The sequence below is a fragment of the Patiria miniata genome, unplaced genomic scaffold (genome assembly GCF_015706575.1).
Source record: "Patiria miniata isolate m_02_andy unplaced genomic scaffold, ASM1570657v1 HiC_scaffold_18, whole genome shotgun sequence".
Lineage (NCBI taxonomy): Eukaryota > Metazoa > Echinodermata > Asteroidea > Valvatida > Asterinidae > Patiria > Patiria miniata.
The window spans coordinates 1,644,504-1,659,105 of NW_024037056.1; the positions used below are offsets into that span (position 1 = coordinate 1,644,504).

At 42.1% G+C, this 14,602-nt stretch overlaps 1 protein-coding gene across 2 annotated transcripts in view; it reads left to right on the top strand.

Annotated features, from left to right (window-relative positions):
- The window catches only part of LOC119724138 (mediator of RNA polymerase II transcription subunit 14-like), a 36,816-nt gene that overhangs the window by 19,548 nt on the left and 2,666 nt on the right, over nucleotides 1-14,602 (top strand). For both annotated transcript variants that reach the window (XM_038195059.1, XM_038195060.1), the window contains exons 24-37: nucleotides 312-360; nucleotides 1,040-1,165; nucleotides 1,687-1,778; nucleotides 2,930-3,079; nucleotides 4,199-4,279; nucleotides 5,920-6,043; nucleotides 7,012-7,079; nucleotides 7,780-8,043; nucleotides 9,347-9,458; nucleotides 10,207-10,332; nucleotides 11,952-12,158; nucleotides 12,717-12,940; nucleotides 13,678-13,801; nucleotides 14,454-14,515. In XM_038195059.1, coding sequence (XP_038050987.1) covers nucleotides 312-360; nucleotides 1,040-1,165; nucleotides 1,687-1,778; nucleotides 2,930-3,079; nucleotides 4,199-4,279; nucleotides 5,920-6,043; nucleotides 7,012-7,079; nucleotides 7,780-8,043; nucleotides 9,347-9,458; nucleotides 10,207-10,332; nucleotides 11,952-12,158; nucleotides 12,717-12,940; nucleotides 13,678-13,801; nucleotides 14,454-14,515 — 1,809 coding nt within the window. The remainder of the gene's footprint in view (nucleotides 1-311; nucleotides 361-1,039; nucleotides 1,166-1,686; nucleotides 1,779-2,929; nucleotides 3,080-4,198; nucleotides 4,280-5,919; nucleotides 6,044-7,011; nucleotides 7,080-7,779; nucleotides 8,044-9,346; nucleotides 9,459-10,206; nucleotides 10,333-11,951; nucleotides 12,159-12,716; nucleotides 12,941-13,677; nucleotides 13,802-14,453; nucleotides 14,516-14,602) is intronic.

Here is a 14,602-nt window from a genome sequence, read left to right on the forward strand (position 1 = left end):
ATGAACTTCAAATTTGGTTTGTGGATTGTCCTTGGCAACCCTAAGAAGCCTATCGCATTGGGGGTCGAAAGGTCAAGGGTCAAGGTCACAGTGGCTAAAACAATAGAAATCTTGTATTTATTCTGAGATCGTAGGGATTAGGGAAAATTCATATAAAACCTACAGAAGACACTAATGCTGTCAATGAACGTTCCATTTGACCAAGGTACATGTAAGTTGATGTTAGAGTGGTGTTATGTCATGGAAACAGTCACGGTTGCGGGGCATTTGTGTTTGTAAACACACCTGACTTGTTGTTTTTTTTTTCACAGCTAACCTTTGGCAATTGTCCGGTGAGGAGCACGTCACCAAGGGAGCAAGGTAATGTTGTGCATCGGGTCGGGTTAACCAGGCCAATCCAACCCAAAACGTTAAAGATATAAACCGAATCCGAACCGAAACTGATCTTAACTTCCTAAAACCGACCCGACCTGACCCGACCTGACAAAAATTCAAGAAAACCGACCCGAACCGACTTGAAAACAAACCAAGCTGGCTTAATCGACCCGACCCGACATAAAATCGCAAACTCAAAACTGAAACCAACCCGAATCGACCCGACTGAAATGATGGAAAAACCGACCCGACCCGACATGACAATAATTCAAGAAAACCGACCCGAACCAACCCGAAAACGAACCAAGCTGGCTTAATTGACCCGACCCGACGTAAAATCACAAACTCAAAATCAAAAACAACCCGACCCGACTGAAATGATGGAAAAACTGACCCGACCCGACCCGACCCGCAGTCAGTTTTGTTTTCGGGTCGGGTCGGTTTTGGTTTCGGGTTTGGTTTGCACAACATTAGAGCAAGGTATGAAGTTGTACAAAAACAAGAATGCAAAAACCCATTATATTGGTACTGTGTATGTAAGATTGACCTTTTTGACTTGTGGTTAACTTTTGATGGACTTGTGATCCATCACACATACCTCAACTGTAATACTGGTCTCAAGTAATTGAATAAATTATGAAATATGAACATTTTTCTTCCGCAGGTTCGACGAGATGTTTGTACCTCACGTACAGCTCGACCAGCCCTGTCATCAACCACCTACTTCAGGACTGGAAGGCCATTGGCATGCTGTATGGACCTGTCCAAGATCTAGCATCCGTGGTTAACGGTAAGAGTGCCAAGCCTAACCAAATAAAAGACCGATCTGTTAAGCCCCACCCCTTGATGTTTTGGGAGGGGGGTGTGGCCTAGTGGTTAGGGTTCGTGACTCACGATCAGAGGTTCAGGGGTTTGAATCCTGCCGCTGGCAACATGTTGTGTCCTTGGGCAAGCCACTTCACCCCACTTGCCTCTCTCCACCCTGGGGTTTAAATGGTTACCAGCATTAGCTTGGGAGTAACCTGCGATGGACTGGCATCCCATCCAGGGGGAATAGAAATACTCCCAGTCATTTCATCTCATAATTGTTTCATCTTATAATTATGATACATAATGAGTTTCTGTGGGGTTATTTGGCGAAAATATGTTCGGTTCAAATTGACAAGATCCATTTGAAAACAAGTGCAATCAGTTGGATTTTTCTTGGATTCAGTAGGTTAGGGGAAAAAAACAAAGGTCAGTCTGCCTTTGGTACATTTTGCCAACCCTAATGTCATTTTCCTGTTTTTTTTTCATTAATTTTATGTTTAGATCCAGACCTGCCCCTCAGCGCGTTTGTAGAAGTCCGTAGTTTCACCTTTCAGAAGCTGGTCCTGACGTATGGCAGGGACAAGACAAGCACTGTGAGTAGTTCAGTCTTGTGCATGGGCTCCGTGCATAGGTTCCCCCTCACCTACTCACAAGAATTTGGTTCATACTTGGTTTGGTTGCGGTACCCGCTGCTATATCAGATTCCAGCATCTTTGTTCAAGAGGCCCTAAGGCCAAAAAAAAAAAGTCTCCGGTTTCTGGTATGGAGCTTGCCCAAAAAGTGGTGCGGCGACGCAGCTTTTTTTTACCTGATTTTTTTGCTTCAAATGTCGGCTGATGACTGTAAATGGTGCCCGACTAAACTTAGTGCAAATATATGGGAGTCCAGAGAGGCCACATAAAGCTTATTCTCGACCATAACCCAATCTAAAAACATGTTAAAATTGTGCAGCAGCAGGATTCCAGTCAAACCAGTGAGTTTGGCGGTTTTGAGACATCATCTTTCATTGAAAAAAAAACTTTTTCATTTTGCCGACGCGCATGGCTACGGCGACGCACGCGCATACCAGAAACCGGAGACTTTTTTTTGTGGCCTAATCAGAAGCCATAAACCCAGGTTTGCAGAGTTGTTGATGTTGCTAACATCGTGACTTGGGGTATGATCCCTGGCTACTTGGCATTTACGAGTTCATGGCTTCTGACTAGCGCCCTTGACTGGCATGGCTGACGAAGAAGGTTTAGGGAGTCCAAAGTCTGACAGGTTTCAGCCGACAGAGGACATTTTGAGAAGTTGGTACTCAATCCGTGCAAAAAAGGTGGTTGCATATTGAAAACGTGGCAATGCCGATGTGGTTGATTGATGCGAGGTCGGAGTTTTAAACACAGCCACCGTTTTAAAGCTCTGTCCACGGATCACAAAAAAGGTGTGCGTTCTTTCAGCAAAAGGAAAACAATTCACACACATCCTTATGTGATTTGTTGTCGTTTTGCTGAAAGAACACTGAACTTTTTGTGATCCGTGGACAGAACCTTAAAACGGCGGTTGTGTTTAAAACTCCGTAACTTGAAAAGTACATGAGTGATTTGAATGAAAAGCTACCACACGGCAGTACACTCAACTCGTTACCCCGCGGTTCAAACCCCGCGTAAATCAATTTCTTTGTTCAACTTTGAAAATTATATTAACAACCCTTGTCAGTTTCCCGTTGTGGCTTAATTTGAAAATATTGTTTTTCTGACGACAGGTGACTATTTTCTGGGATTCCCGGGAGTCCAGATTCCATCTGAGGCTGGCTGTGGTGGGGACGGCATGCTCCTCAAACAGTCACTTGCTGGTCCACCATCAGCTGGAACATGAGTTCAACACTCACTGCAATCTCACAAGACTCATGCAGGTAAGAAATCTGCAATCTTAAAGGGAATATACAACATTTGCAAACATTAAAAAACAAAACTACCAAGTTTGTAAGAAATACCTTACTAGGATGTTGGTAAGTGACAGTCTAAAGCATCCTGTAAAATTATGGCACCTGGTGTGAAGTCATTCTCAAGAAAATAGTATTTTTGTATAAATTTCCAGCGGTGGTCGGCCGACCAGCGCTGGAAAAACCTAACTATTTTTCAACTACTGCTCCAAATGTACCTTTTTTTCAGTCCAAATTTTGTTTGCTATTGGTTACATGTTCATGAACGGGTGCAGGCAGGCCAGCTAGACTGGTTTCCTTACCTTACTATTTTCCGGCATCTATAAATTGATCCATTTCATCTTTAGTGGAGTCAGGGAACCAGACTATTTGAACATTTTTGTTTTTCTTGGTTTTTCCAGCATTTTCGAACACAAAACTTCAAACATGTCAGTGTAACAATTTTTGATCTATTATACTAACCCCTCAAATAGTTCATTTCTGAAAATTACAGCAAAAGCCAATGATGTACATTCCCTGTAAAGATGGAGAGCAAACCTTACTCAGCAAATTTCCTGCAAGTCTTGAAAAAAAAGCTTGGAATTCCCTCATTTTTGCTACTTCCCAGTCATCTTGACGTTAGGTTCTTGAAAGTATTATACAACATTTACCTTTGCGGTAATTTTCAGAAATGGATGGATTTGGGGGGTGAGTATTTTATAGCAAATATTGTTACACCGACCTGTTTAAAGTTTGGTTTTCATAGATGCTGGAAAAACTGAGAAAAAAAGCTTTTTTCTTGTAGTCTGGTTCCCTGACCCTACTTTACACGAAACGGAGCACTTTGTAGACGTTGGGGAATTGTCAGGTCAGGGCACCAGACTAGCTGGCTTGCACCCGTTCACAGATGTGTAAACTGATTGCAAATAAAATGAGACTAGTAAATTGGGGACAGTATTTGAAAAAAAAAAGTAAAAAAAATTTTTTTCCAATGATGGTCGGTAAATAGCCGTTCTGAATTTTGAGCACTCTAGGACTAGCTTTACTAGATTTTCATTTTCTTGTTATTGCTAGGTTAAAAAAATTGTGCAAATTATTATTTTTTGACAGAATATGTGCGACAGTCAGCAGCCGTTACAGGCCATCAGCAAGCTACCCATGGCACCGGCTCTCGGAGGCTTGTCATCTCATGTAAGGCATCAAACATAGCCGAGAAACCAATGCCCGCGTCCTAATAATGGCTGCGGCTTTCAGTAACACATGCGGCTATGGTAGCCGCTAAAGCCGTTTCCCATACACATGTGTATTACTGCTAGCCGTAGTCAGATAACCAATGCCCACGTCCTAATAATGGCTACAGCTTTCAGTAACACATGCAGCTATGGTAGTGGCTAAAGCCGTTTCCCATACACATGTGTATTACTGCTAGCCATAGTCAGATAACCAATGCCTGCGCCCTAATAATGGCTACGACTTTCAGTAACACATGCAGCAATGGTAGCGGCTAAAGCCGTTTCCCATACACGTGTGTATTACTGCTAGCCGTAGTCAAGTAGCCAGGCCTTTCCTCTAGACAAAAACATATGGTCTATGAAAGCCCTTTTGATGGTGAATGTTAGGCCAAAAAAAAATAGTCGGTCTCTGGTCAGACCGAAGTTATGGAATTGATGCGGCGACACGTTTTTTTTTTTTTTCAGGCTTGTATTGTACAGACAAGGTGGGTACTATTTTGCTTTTTTGTGTCCTCATTATACATTGGTGTCCTCCATCATTTGCCTTGGTGCCCTTTATCATTTGCCTTGGTGCAATTTCCCCATTCCTTGGTGCTCCTTGGTACAAAAATTTGAGGAGGCGCAGCAATAGAGGGCGCTGTTGTAGCTTCCGTGTTAATTTGAAAAAAAAAAAAGTTGACGCGCATGATTAAAAACAACTTGGCGCTGACCAGAGACCGAGTATTTTTTTTTTTTGCCTTATAAAGGTAGAATGGACCATTTGTCATTCTTGCATTTTTCTCGTTGGAAGCCACAAAAGTGCTCAAAATGCAAAGATGGGTGCTTATTAACTAACCTGATGAAATGTTTGCTCTGTGAATACTGTATATTTTGAGAAAACACGATATTCTGGATCTCGATTTCAATTCAAAATTTGCAGAGTCCTAATTTGAATTGCGCCCTCTTGTGACACAATCCCCAAATCTGCATTTGGGACATGATTCTTGTTCAGCCGATTGTAGCTACGTGATGTCACACACTGAACTGACGAATAATAGCAACCGCTTGTGCGTCGTGTCAACGCTTGCACCCATTCACGGATTTGTCCAATTACAAACTACAAACAGAAATTTCCAAAAATGTGTCACATGACACATCTTTGGAAATAACCTTCTTTTATTTCTTTTATTTTCAGCATGCCAGAAGGAATAATATCACAGGGGGTTTAGTGTCAATACTATCTTTAATCCAAGTAATCTTTTTAACAATAAAGAAATAGAGTTGTCTGATAGTTCATCCTTAGCAAGGACTTCTTTAGAAGCAAAAAATAGTTGTGATTTTAGCTTCTTGCAGGTGTAACCTATTGACTTTATCGGTTACTTTTTGGATAACATGCAAATGGTCCATGTTACCTTTAAAGTTTGAGAAATCGATACGAAGACATCTTGTTGAAAAATGTTTAAAAAGTAGTGTGAAAATCCTTGTTTAAGCCTGGAAAGAAAGATTTCTGGGGTAATCAGTAGGAGTGAACAACACGTTTGACCTTTGACACGGTGTGAGCATCATGTGATTTGTTTTCATCCAATCACTAACCAGAATTCATCTTTGGCATGTTGATAGGCGCAGGTCCCGTCCCACACGTTTCTGGTCATCCCGCAGTCCAGCATTCACATACGGGTCTTCTTCCGTAAGAACTTCTGCCTGGACATCCTGTGCAAAGGCAAAAACACCGTCACCATTCGAGGTAAGACAAAAGAAACAAAAATGGATGTGAGATGTTCAGATTTTATCGTAAGTTAAAAATCTGACATTTCCATCTCGAAGCATTGGCGTCCTTTAAAAAATGGTTCTGCCATGATCAAAATTTGTGACCATTAACCCTCCTGCTATTTAAACAGTCACAAACTGTCAAAACTCGCTTCCACTTCCCCTGCTATACTTTTAACACAGGCTAGTCACCAGCAGTCAGATCGCTTGTCAAGCAAGCACTGTGACTAGTCAAACTGGGTCAACAGACAAAGCAGGCAATTTGTGGTCACAGCTGTTTTATCACTCACCGGGAGTCAAAGCATAGCTGTATCAAGTTACTTAAGCAGTCCCATCCAGTCAATCCTGCTTTATGTAGGCTGGGAGCTCTTAACTGTTGAAAACAGTAACTTCATTGATTTTGATTGAAAGAACTACTTTGCACAGAATGTATGTTTGCATAAGTGGCTTAAAGTTATACGATATGTATATTTCAGGTTATTTCAATCAATATGCAATTTGTGGCTTATTTTTTTGTTTTTGTTTCTCATCTTTATATGTTCATAATACTCTCGTTTATCTTGATTACCGTTTTTTTTATCGTTCTTAAAACCTTTTTTTTTTTAAGCTCATATGTAATTTTTATCGCAAGTGACTTTTGAGGCATGTCAGTTGATTTTGGAGGATGCATAGAGTCGAGTTCGAAGGCTGAACCCTGCATTGTTTATGTTCAGTTATGCATAATTGAGCCCATAATTCAAGAAATATAACGGATGATTTTGGAGGGTTGAGGCTGAATCCAATGTTTGCATGGTGGCAAATGGAGGATTTTGCAAGATTGAGGATGGTTCCTAGCCAAAAGGGCCTAGGGGGATAGGGTTAATGGATTCTTTAGGGAATAAATACAATGTAATACAATGTAATACAATGTACTAAGGTGTTATTGGATGTTAATATTCTCCTCAGATGGAGTTTACCTCCCATCTAAGGACAGCAAAGGCGTTGAAGGATTGATTCCTGCATGGAACTTGAAGGTAAAAACATTTGTAGTCATCTGTCATTTTAGTAAAACAGAGAATCTGCCAGAGCAAAAAAAAAAATTATTGGCTTCTGAGGATATTACTACAAATTATTGAATGGCTGTTCACAAAAAGTGAATGACTTATGCAATAGTACTTGAATACTGTGTCTGCCCACTATTACTTGCATGTGACATCATTTAATTCCAATGTTTTGTGTAGTGCCCTGGCCTCGTGGTCTGGAGCATTGAATTCGTGGTCTGCGGGTAATTCTGCAGGTTGTGGGTTCGAATCCAGCCTGGGGTTATGGTGCGTGTGCCCTTGGGCAAGGCACTTTGTCACTCATTGCTTCTCTCCACCCAGGAGTAAATGGGTACCTGTGAGGGCAGAGATGGTTATTGTAGTTGATTTAAGCTGCTTTGCGCCGAAATGGCAACATCAAGCTGTATACTCCCCAGGGAGCTGAGATGGTATTCAAAATGTTTCATTGCACAATGATCAGGGGTAATAATAATGTAAAGTGCTTTGATCTTAGTTAAAAGCGCTATACAAGTACCTGATATGATTATTGGTAATGGACTGTTTGGGAATTGCCGAATAAGCCCCGCCTACTCTGCATAATGAGTAACAACACATTTGTGGGAGGTGTTTGTAATTGGTTGATACATTTTGGGGAGGGGCTTAACCGATTGCTCTACTTTCCATTTTTCCACAGGCTTTTCTGGAGATGTTTGTCGACGAGTCGGTGACCAACATGCGCCGGCGCTCCGTCAATGAAGATGATAACCCACCCTCGCCAATCAGCATGGATACCGGTGACTCCTTCCTGATGACCCAGCATCACTCGGTGCCCTCCCCCATGGCGAGACTGGGCGGGGCTACGTCCAGTGGCTTTGTCCATCCCATGACCCCGCCCACTGCAATCAGCACCAGTAATCCGGCCACGCCCGCTTCGCCACATACATCTATGCTGTCACAGGTGAAACTTAGAATACATTCAAATATGATTTAGAATGGGCGGGGCTACATCTAGCTGCTTTGTCAATCAGTGACCCCGCCCACTGCAATCAGCACCAGTAATCCAGCCACTCCCGCTTCACATGTATAATGCTGTCACCGGTGAAATATAGAATATACTCAAATATGATTTAGACTGGGCGGGGCTACATCAGGTGGCTTTGGGTTCTTAAATTTTATGAGCATCTAATGTCTAAGTTGTACTTTTTGTGTCGTCTTAACGAAGTTCTTGGAGACACTAACCAGTCCTAAATTCTGTATTACTGTAGACCTGTGGACCTGTATGTTAAAGTTTTGAAAAAATTTATAATTTCTACAATGTATGCTTTTATGGATTTTGATGAAACTTGAATGCAGTGACCCTTGGGTTGGAAGACACAATTCTTCATCGGTTACTTAGGTCAGAGGTCATGTAAGGGTCATTAGAGGTCATTCAAATATTTTTCAAATGTTTCTTTATCTACATAATTTGATATCTATTTTAATGTAACTTGGATGGTGTGATCCTTGGGTGGGGGTTCATCACAAATCTTCCAATATTGGAGGTCAAAGGTCATCTAGGGGTCATATGAGGCCATTTCAAAATGCACACAATTTGACTTTTTTTAAGAACACAATATATATAGGGATCAACCGCAGAAAAAGGCGACACATGTGGTCCACGGACCACTTGTCCAAATTCTGATTTGCTCATTTCTTACAACCCTGCTAGGTACCTCAGGTCTGCAAATTCGTCCCTGCTTGTTGTGCCTAAAACTATTAAATCTTGGGGGGACCGTTCATTTTCTCATGCTGGACCTATGTTATGGAACAAACTTCCTCAAAATATTCGTGATATTGCTACTTCCCATGAGTTTAAATGTGCTCTGAAGACCCACCTATTCCAAGCAGCATTTCATAAATCATCCAGTTTGATTTCACTCTCATGTGTACTGTTTCGTATTCATGTATTTTCATTTGTGCGTACTTTTGTTCCCTGCTGTTTTTGCTGTTCATGTTCATTTGTTTTTTTCTCTGCGCCTTGAGCATCTAATCAAGATGGATTTGGCGCATTATAAATGCTCTTTATTATTATTAATACTCATAGTCTGGTTTCCTATTGGAAAAAGAGTCCGATGTCAGGTTTAGAGTTTAATATTTCACATATTTCTTTTTCCTTTAAATTTGTGTAACGACAATGTTAAAGCAGTGTGATGTGTTGAAGGCATAGAGCATCATATTATAAAGATTTGTCATAAAGTTTGGTTGATTTTTTTATGTTACAGCAATACAGCATGTCGCCCGGTGCTAGCGGATATCCCTTGGCCTCCCCTCCATCTATTCCCTCAAACATCGTCCCATCACCATCATCAACCATGCTCAATACTGCGTCTCCAGGTTAGTAGGAAACCCCTAAAGCTTGGGGCTAAATTTCTGCATCACAGTAATCTTGATAGAGATCTCAGATCATTGTTATAGTGGTGAAAAGCGTGCTCCCTTTCCAAACTGGCATTCTGGCTTTGTGTCGAGCCAAATTATTCAGATAAATGAGTGGCATGGGTGGTGCAGTGCGTAAAGCGCTCCTCTCTCACCGCTGTGGCCCGGGTTCGATTCCCAGCTCAGGTCATATGTCAGTAGAGTTGTCCATTGATTCTCTCCTGTGCCACGAGGGTTTTTCTCTGGGTTCTCTGGTTTTCTTCCCTTCGCAATAATCAACTCTTTTCATCTGTGCTCCGTGGTCAGACATCAAGGGCCATATAGTGGCTGCCTAGGGCACCTTTACATGCCTTCGGCTTGACCACGTTGTAGCCGCGTCCTTCACAATTCAGCTTCTGCTGCGAGTAAGGATGATAAGCCCCCAAATTTTTATTTTGTTATTTATTTATTTACAATTTGATTTAAGTTCAATTTTTGAAACAGATAGGAGCAAATACACACGAAGGATCAACTAATGTAGTCTTTACGAAATAACTCCAAATCCCAGTCAATGGAAAATTTCCTGTGTGATCCAAATTAATTTTGATCGACCTGAGTTGCTTGTAATGCGTTTGGTTTAGCTCGACTCTTGAACAACATTCTGGAGCAGTTCATAATTCTGGATGATAAATCTTCATAACTACCAACCCCCCTTTCGTTTTCTCCACAGCCCTTGCCGTTGGCTCTCCGAGCAATGTCCATCACCACGTACCATCGCCTGGATCCTTTGTGCCGACGCCATCCCCAAACATCCAGATGCATTCCCCAGCTCCAGGACCGTTCATCAGCCCTCAAAGTCAGTTTGATTTTTCTGAGACACCTAAAGGGCCAGTTAACTAGCGTCAGACTGACTGAATCACTGATTGATTGACTGACCGACTGACTAAGTGGGACAGAAAGGGGAAATATTTGGGGGAATTGTGCCTTTGATGATACAAGCATGGCATTTGGCACACAGTCAGAGTATGTCTTAAAGGGAAAATACAACATTTACAAACATCAACAAATTAAATGACCAACTTTTTACGAAATACCTTACAGGATGTTGGTAAATGACAGTCTAAAGCATCCTGTAAAGTTATGGCACCTGGTGTGAAGTCCTTTTCAAGAAAAGTGGTATTTTGTATCAATTTCCAACAGTGGTCGGCCGACCACCGTTGGAAAAACCTAACTGTTTTCAACTACTGCTCCAAATTTACCATTTTTTTCAGTCCAAATTTTGTTTGCTATTGGTTACATGTTCTTGAACGGGTGCAGGCCAGTTAGACTGATTCCATTACCTTACAATTTTCCGGCATCTGTAAATTGATCCATTTCATCTTTAGTAAAGTCAGGGAACCAGACTACTTGAACATTTTTGTTTCTCTTGGTTTTTTAAAGTATTTTTGAACACAAAACTTCAAACATGTCAGTGTAACAATATTTGATCTGTTATACTAACCCCTCAAATAGTTCATTTCTGAAAATTAAAGTATAAGCCAATGATGTACATTCCCTTTAAGAAAGATATTTGGCTATAGCACCATCGCGGATTTGCCATTGAAAAAATATAGGTAGAATAGCAAGCAATTTTCAATTTTTTTTGAAATGGCTGCCATTGCTTATTATTCTACCTGTATTTATTCAAAGGATAAATCTGCGAAGGCCCTATGGGCTCCGTACACAAGTACCCTATCAACGGCCAGAAAAGGGAGGGTTGGGGGAGACCTAGACTGGTTCCTAATCCATCCACTGCGTATTTCAAATGTATCCAAAGTTATTGGGGGCGGGGACCATGGCAAGTTGAATTCAAACGCATTCGTGCGCCGATGACGCCTGACGCTCACCCGAAGATGCGGTTGCTTTACATTTTGCACAGTCAGAAAGTCGTGCGTACTTTGCGCGCGAACCAGTACAGTACAGTACGCACACGCTGTGTGTCCTGTCCACGGAGCTCTCAAAAGAGGTAAAAATGCGCCCTCTTTTGTTGGCGCACGGAGCCCATAGCCAGATGTCTTTCTCATGACGTACTCTGATTGTGTGCCAAATGCCATGCTTGTATCATCAAGCTGACTGACTAAGTTACTGACCGACGGAATCGTTAACTGACTGAGTCACTCCCCGAGTAACTTGCTGACTGAGTCACTCCCCAATTGGCTGAGTTATTAACTGACTGAGTCACTGACTGACTGAGTCACTAAGTGAGTAACGTGCTGGCTGACTGAGTCACTGACTAATTGGCTGAGTTATTAAGTGACTGAGTCACTGACTGACTGAGTCACAGACTGATTGACCGACCGACTGATTGATTGACTGAGTCTCTGAGAGTGAATAACATCCTTAACTGCCACCTAACACTGAACCTAAACAACTTGACCTCGTCCGAGGTATCACAAACGTACTCAAGTGATGCTATCATTTATCTGCATTCAACAGGTTTGTCGGAGAATGCCAACTCACCTTATCCAAGCATGGGGCTGGCCATGCCGTCCCCAGGCCAACGGAACTGGCCTGCGTCACCATCAGTTCCCGGACCCTCACCCATCAATCGTTACGGTGTCGCTCACTCGCCAGGCATGGCAGCTAGTCACTCACCTGGAAGTAGCGGTCTAGGACAGACAACAGGTTCAGCTCCTACACAAGGTAAGGGATTCTTGCTTAAGAACCTTCACCCATTGTCGCTTACTCGTCAGGAATGGCAACTAATCACTTACTAAGAAGGAGTGCCTACACAAGGTACGGGGTTCTAGTGACCTTCAGCCATCAATCGTTACGGCGTCACTAACTCGCCAGGAGTAGCAGCTAGTCACTTACCTAGAAGTAGTGCCTACACAAGGTTAAGGGTTCTTGCGGCCTTCAGCCATCAATCGTTATGGTGTCGCTTACTCGTGATGAATGGCAGCTAGTAACTTACCTAGAAGTAGTGCCTTCACAAGGTTAAGGGTTCTTGCGGCCTTCAGCCATCAATCGTTACGGTGTCGCTCACTCGTGGTGAATGGCAGCTAGTCACTTACCTAGAAGTAGTGCCTACACATGGTAAGGGGTTCTTGTGGCCTTCAGCCATCAACTGTTACGGCGTCGCTCACTCGCCAGGAAAAGCAGCCAGTAAGTCGCCTGGAAATAGCAGTGTATGGCCTCAAACATGACCACTGAGTGCATAGAGTATATGATTGAACAAGGACTGAATTATTTCATTTACAGCTCCGATGCCAATGCGGCCGGCCCGACACCTGCCGTCCCGTTCCCCCGTGGCTTCCATCCCCACCGCCCTGTCCTGTGAAGCAATCACCAAGCTCTTCACTCCGGCTCCCACGCCCGGGGTGCCCGGTGGTCCCTCCGCCAGCCTCTGCTGTCCCATGGAACGCTTCCTGGGATCCATTTACTGCAAGAGATACCTGCACAGGGTACTGCAAATTGTAGACGGGGTGAGTTTGTACTTTTTTATAAGTTAATATTTATGCTCATTGGTGGAGAGAGGCAATTGTAGTAAAGTGTCTTGCCCAAGAACACAAACAACATGCATGGAACACTTCCTGGGATCCACTTACTGTAAGAGACGCGCACAGGGTTCTGCAAATTGTGGACAGGGGTTAGTTTGTACTTATTTATATTTACAAGTTACTATTTATGCTCATTGGTGGAGAGGGGCAATTGTAGTAAAGTGTCTTGCCCAAGAACACAAACACCATGCATGAACACTTCCTGGGATCAATTTACTGCAAGAGATATCTGTAAAAAAACTTGCAAATTACAGACAGGGTTAGTAATTCTTAGTTGTTTACACTCATTGGCTGAGAGAGGCAATTGTAGTAAAGTGTCTTGCCCAAGAACACAAACACCATGCATGTTCTTGTCAGGGTTCGAACCCACGCACCATTACACATTGGAATCTCTAATTGTTAGACCACAGCCCCCTCTCTATTCTCGTACCTCTGGCGTTCTTTGTTCATTGTTTCTCTCCATTCCTCGCTTTTATTGATTCCAGTTTTGTTTTTCATTACACTAATACAAAGAAATATAAAAAATATAAATTGTAAGTGTAAGGAAAACAATTCTAACTGTCCTAGCTTTAGACAAACTAGTTCATCTCATCCTTGTTGGATCTCTTCCAATCATTGTTTTTTTTTTTCTTACAAACTGATATTTTTATTTGTCCTCGCAGATTCAAGAGGTTCCATCGAATGAGCCGGGCACGCTACACTTCCGGGCAGAGTCGTTGCAATATTGGGTGTCGCTCAACCCCAGCACCATGCAGACTCTACATCTGGTGGTTAAACCGAATCAAGGTCAGTCAATGATCTGAAAACTTAACAGTCATCTCGCCTCAGTCTAGTACACTGCTGCAAACCTGTCTTGAAGACAGACATTTGGCTGAAAGTATTTTAGGGCTTCGAATTTTACACATTCATGAGCAAAAGTGTGATGTCATTTCAGGCAGAAACCTCTATGTTACAGCTATTTCAGTACCAAAAGTTGCCAGGATTTTGGATATTTTGCTGTCATAAATTTTCTTTTCTTCGGTGATTTCGTTGTATCAGTACATGGCAGTAAGCCAATGAGTAAACTTTTTCTCACAAATGTTTTCAATGAGCAAATGTTTGGGTTCACAATTTGAACAGAAAACCCCTAAACTGAACAGTCTTTTTTTGTTTTGAAATGACATCATGGAAGAAGTTGTCCAGAAAAGTATGGATCATTTTTTAAAATGTTTTTAAAGAAGTGCACTTTTGAATATAATTAACCAAAAAGGGATGTCAAATAGTTTTCATACATTTAAGAGGAGCAGGAAGTTGCACAAAATGTGTTCCTCAGAAAAATTCATTTCATGGACCCTTCAGGGAGTCCTTTCTCAGAACAGACCAAAAGAAAAAGACATCTCTTCCTTTGAATGAATGCGACCTCATTTGAATGCTCATTTTAATATCATTGATTACTCAGATATGACTGATCGTTGGAACCTGGACGAAATACAAGTATTTGAGCGATATTTTGAAAGCAAGGTGAGTCTCGTTGTCAGTGCTTGCTTGGTCAATAACAGCTATTGTGGTAAAATGGGTTGCTCATGGACACCAAGCATCATCCAAGAG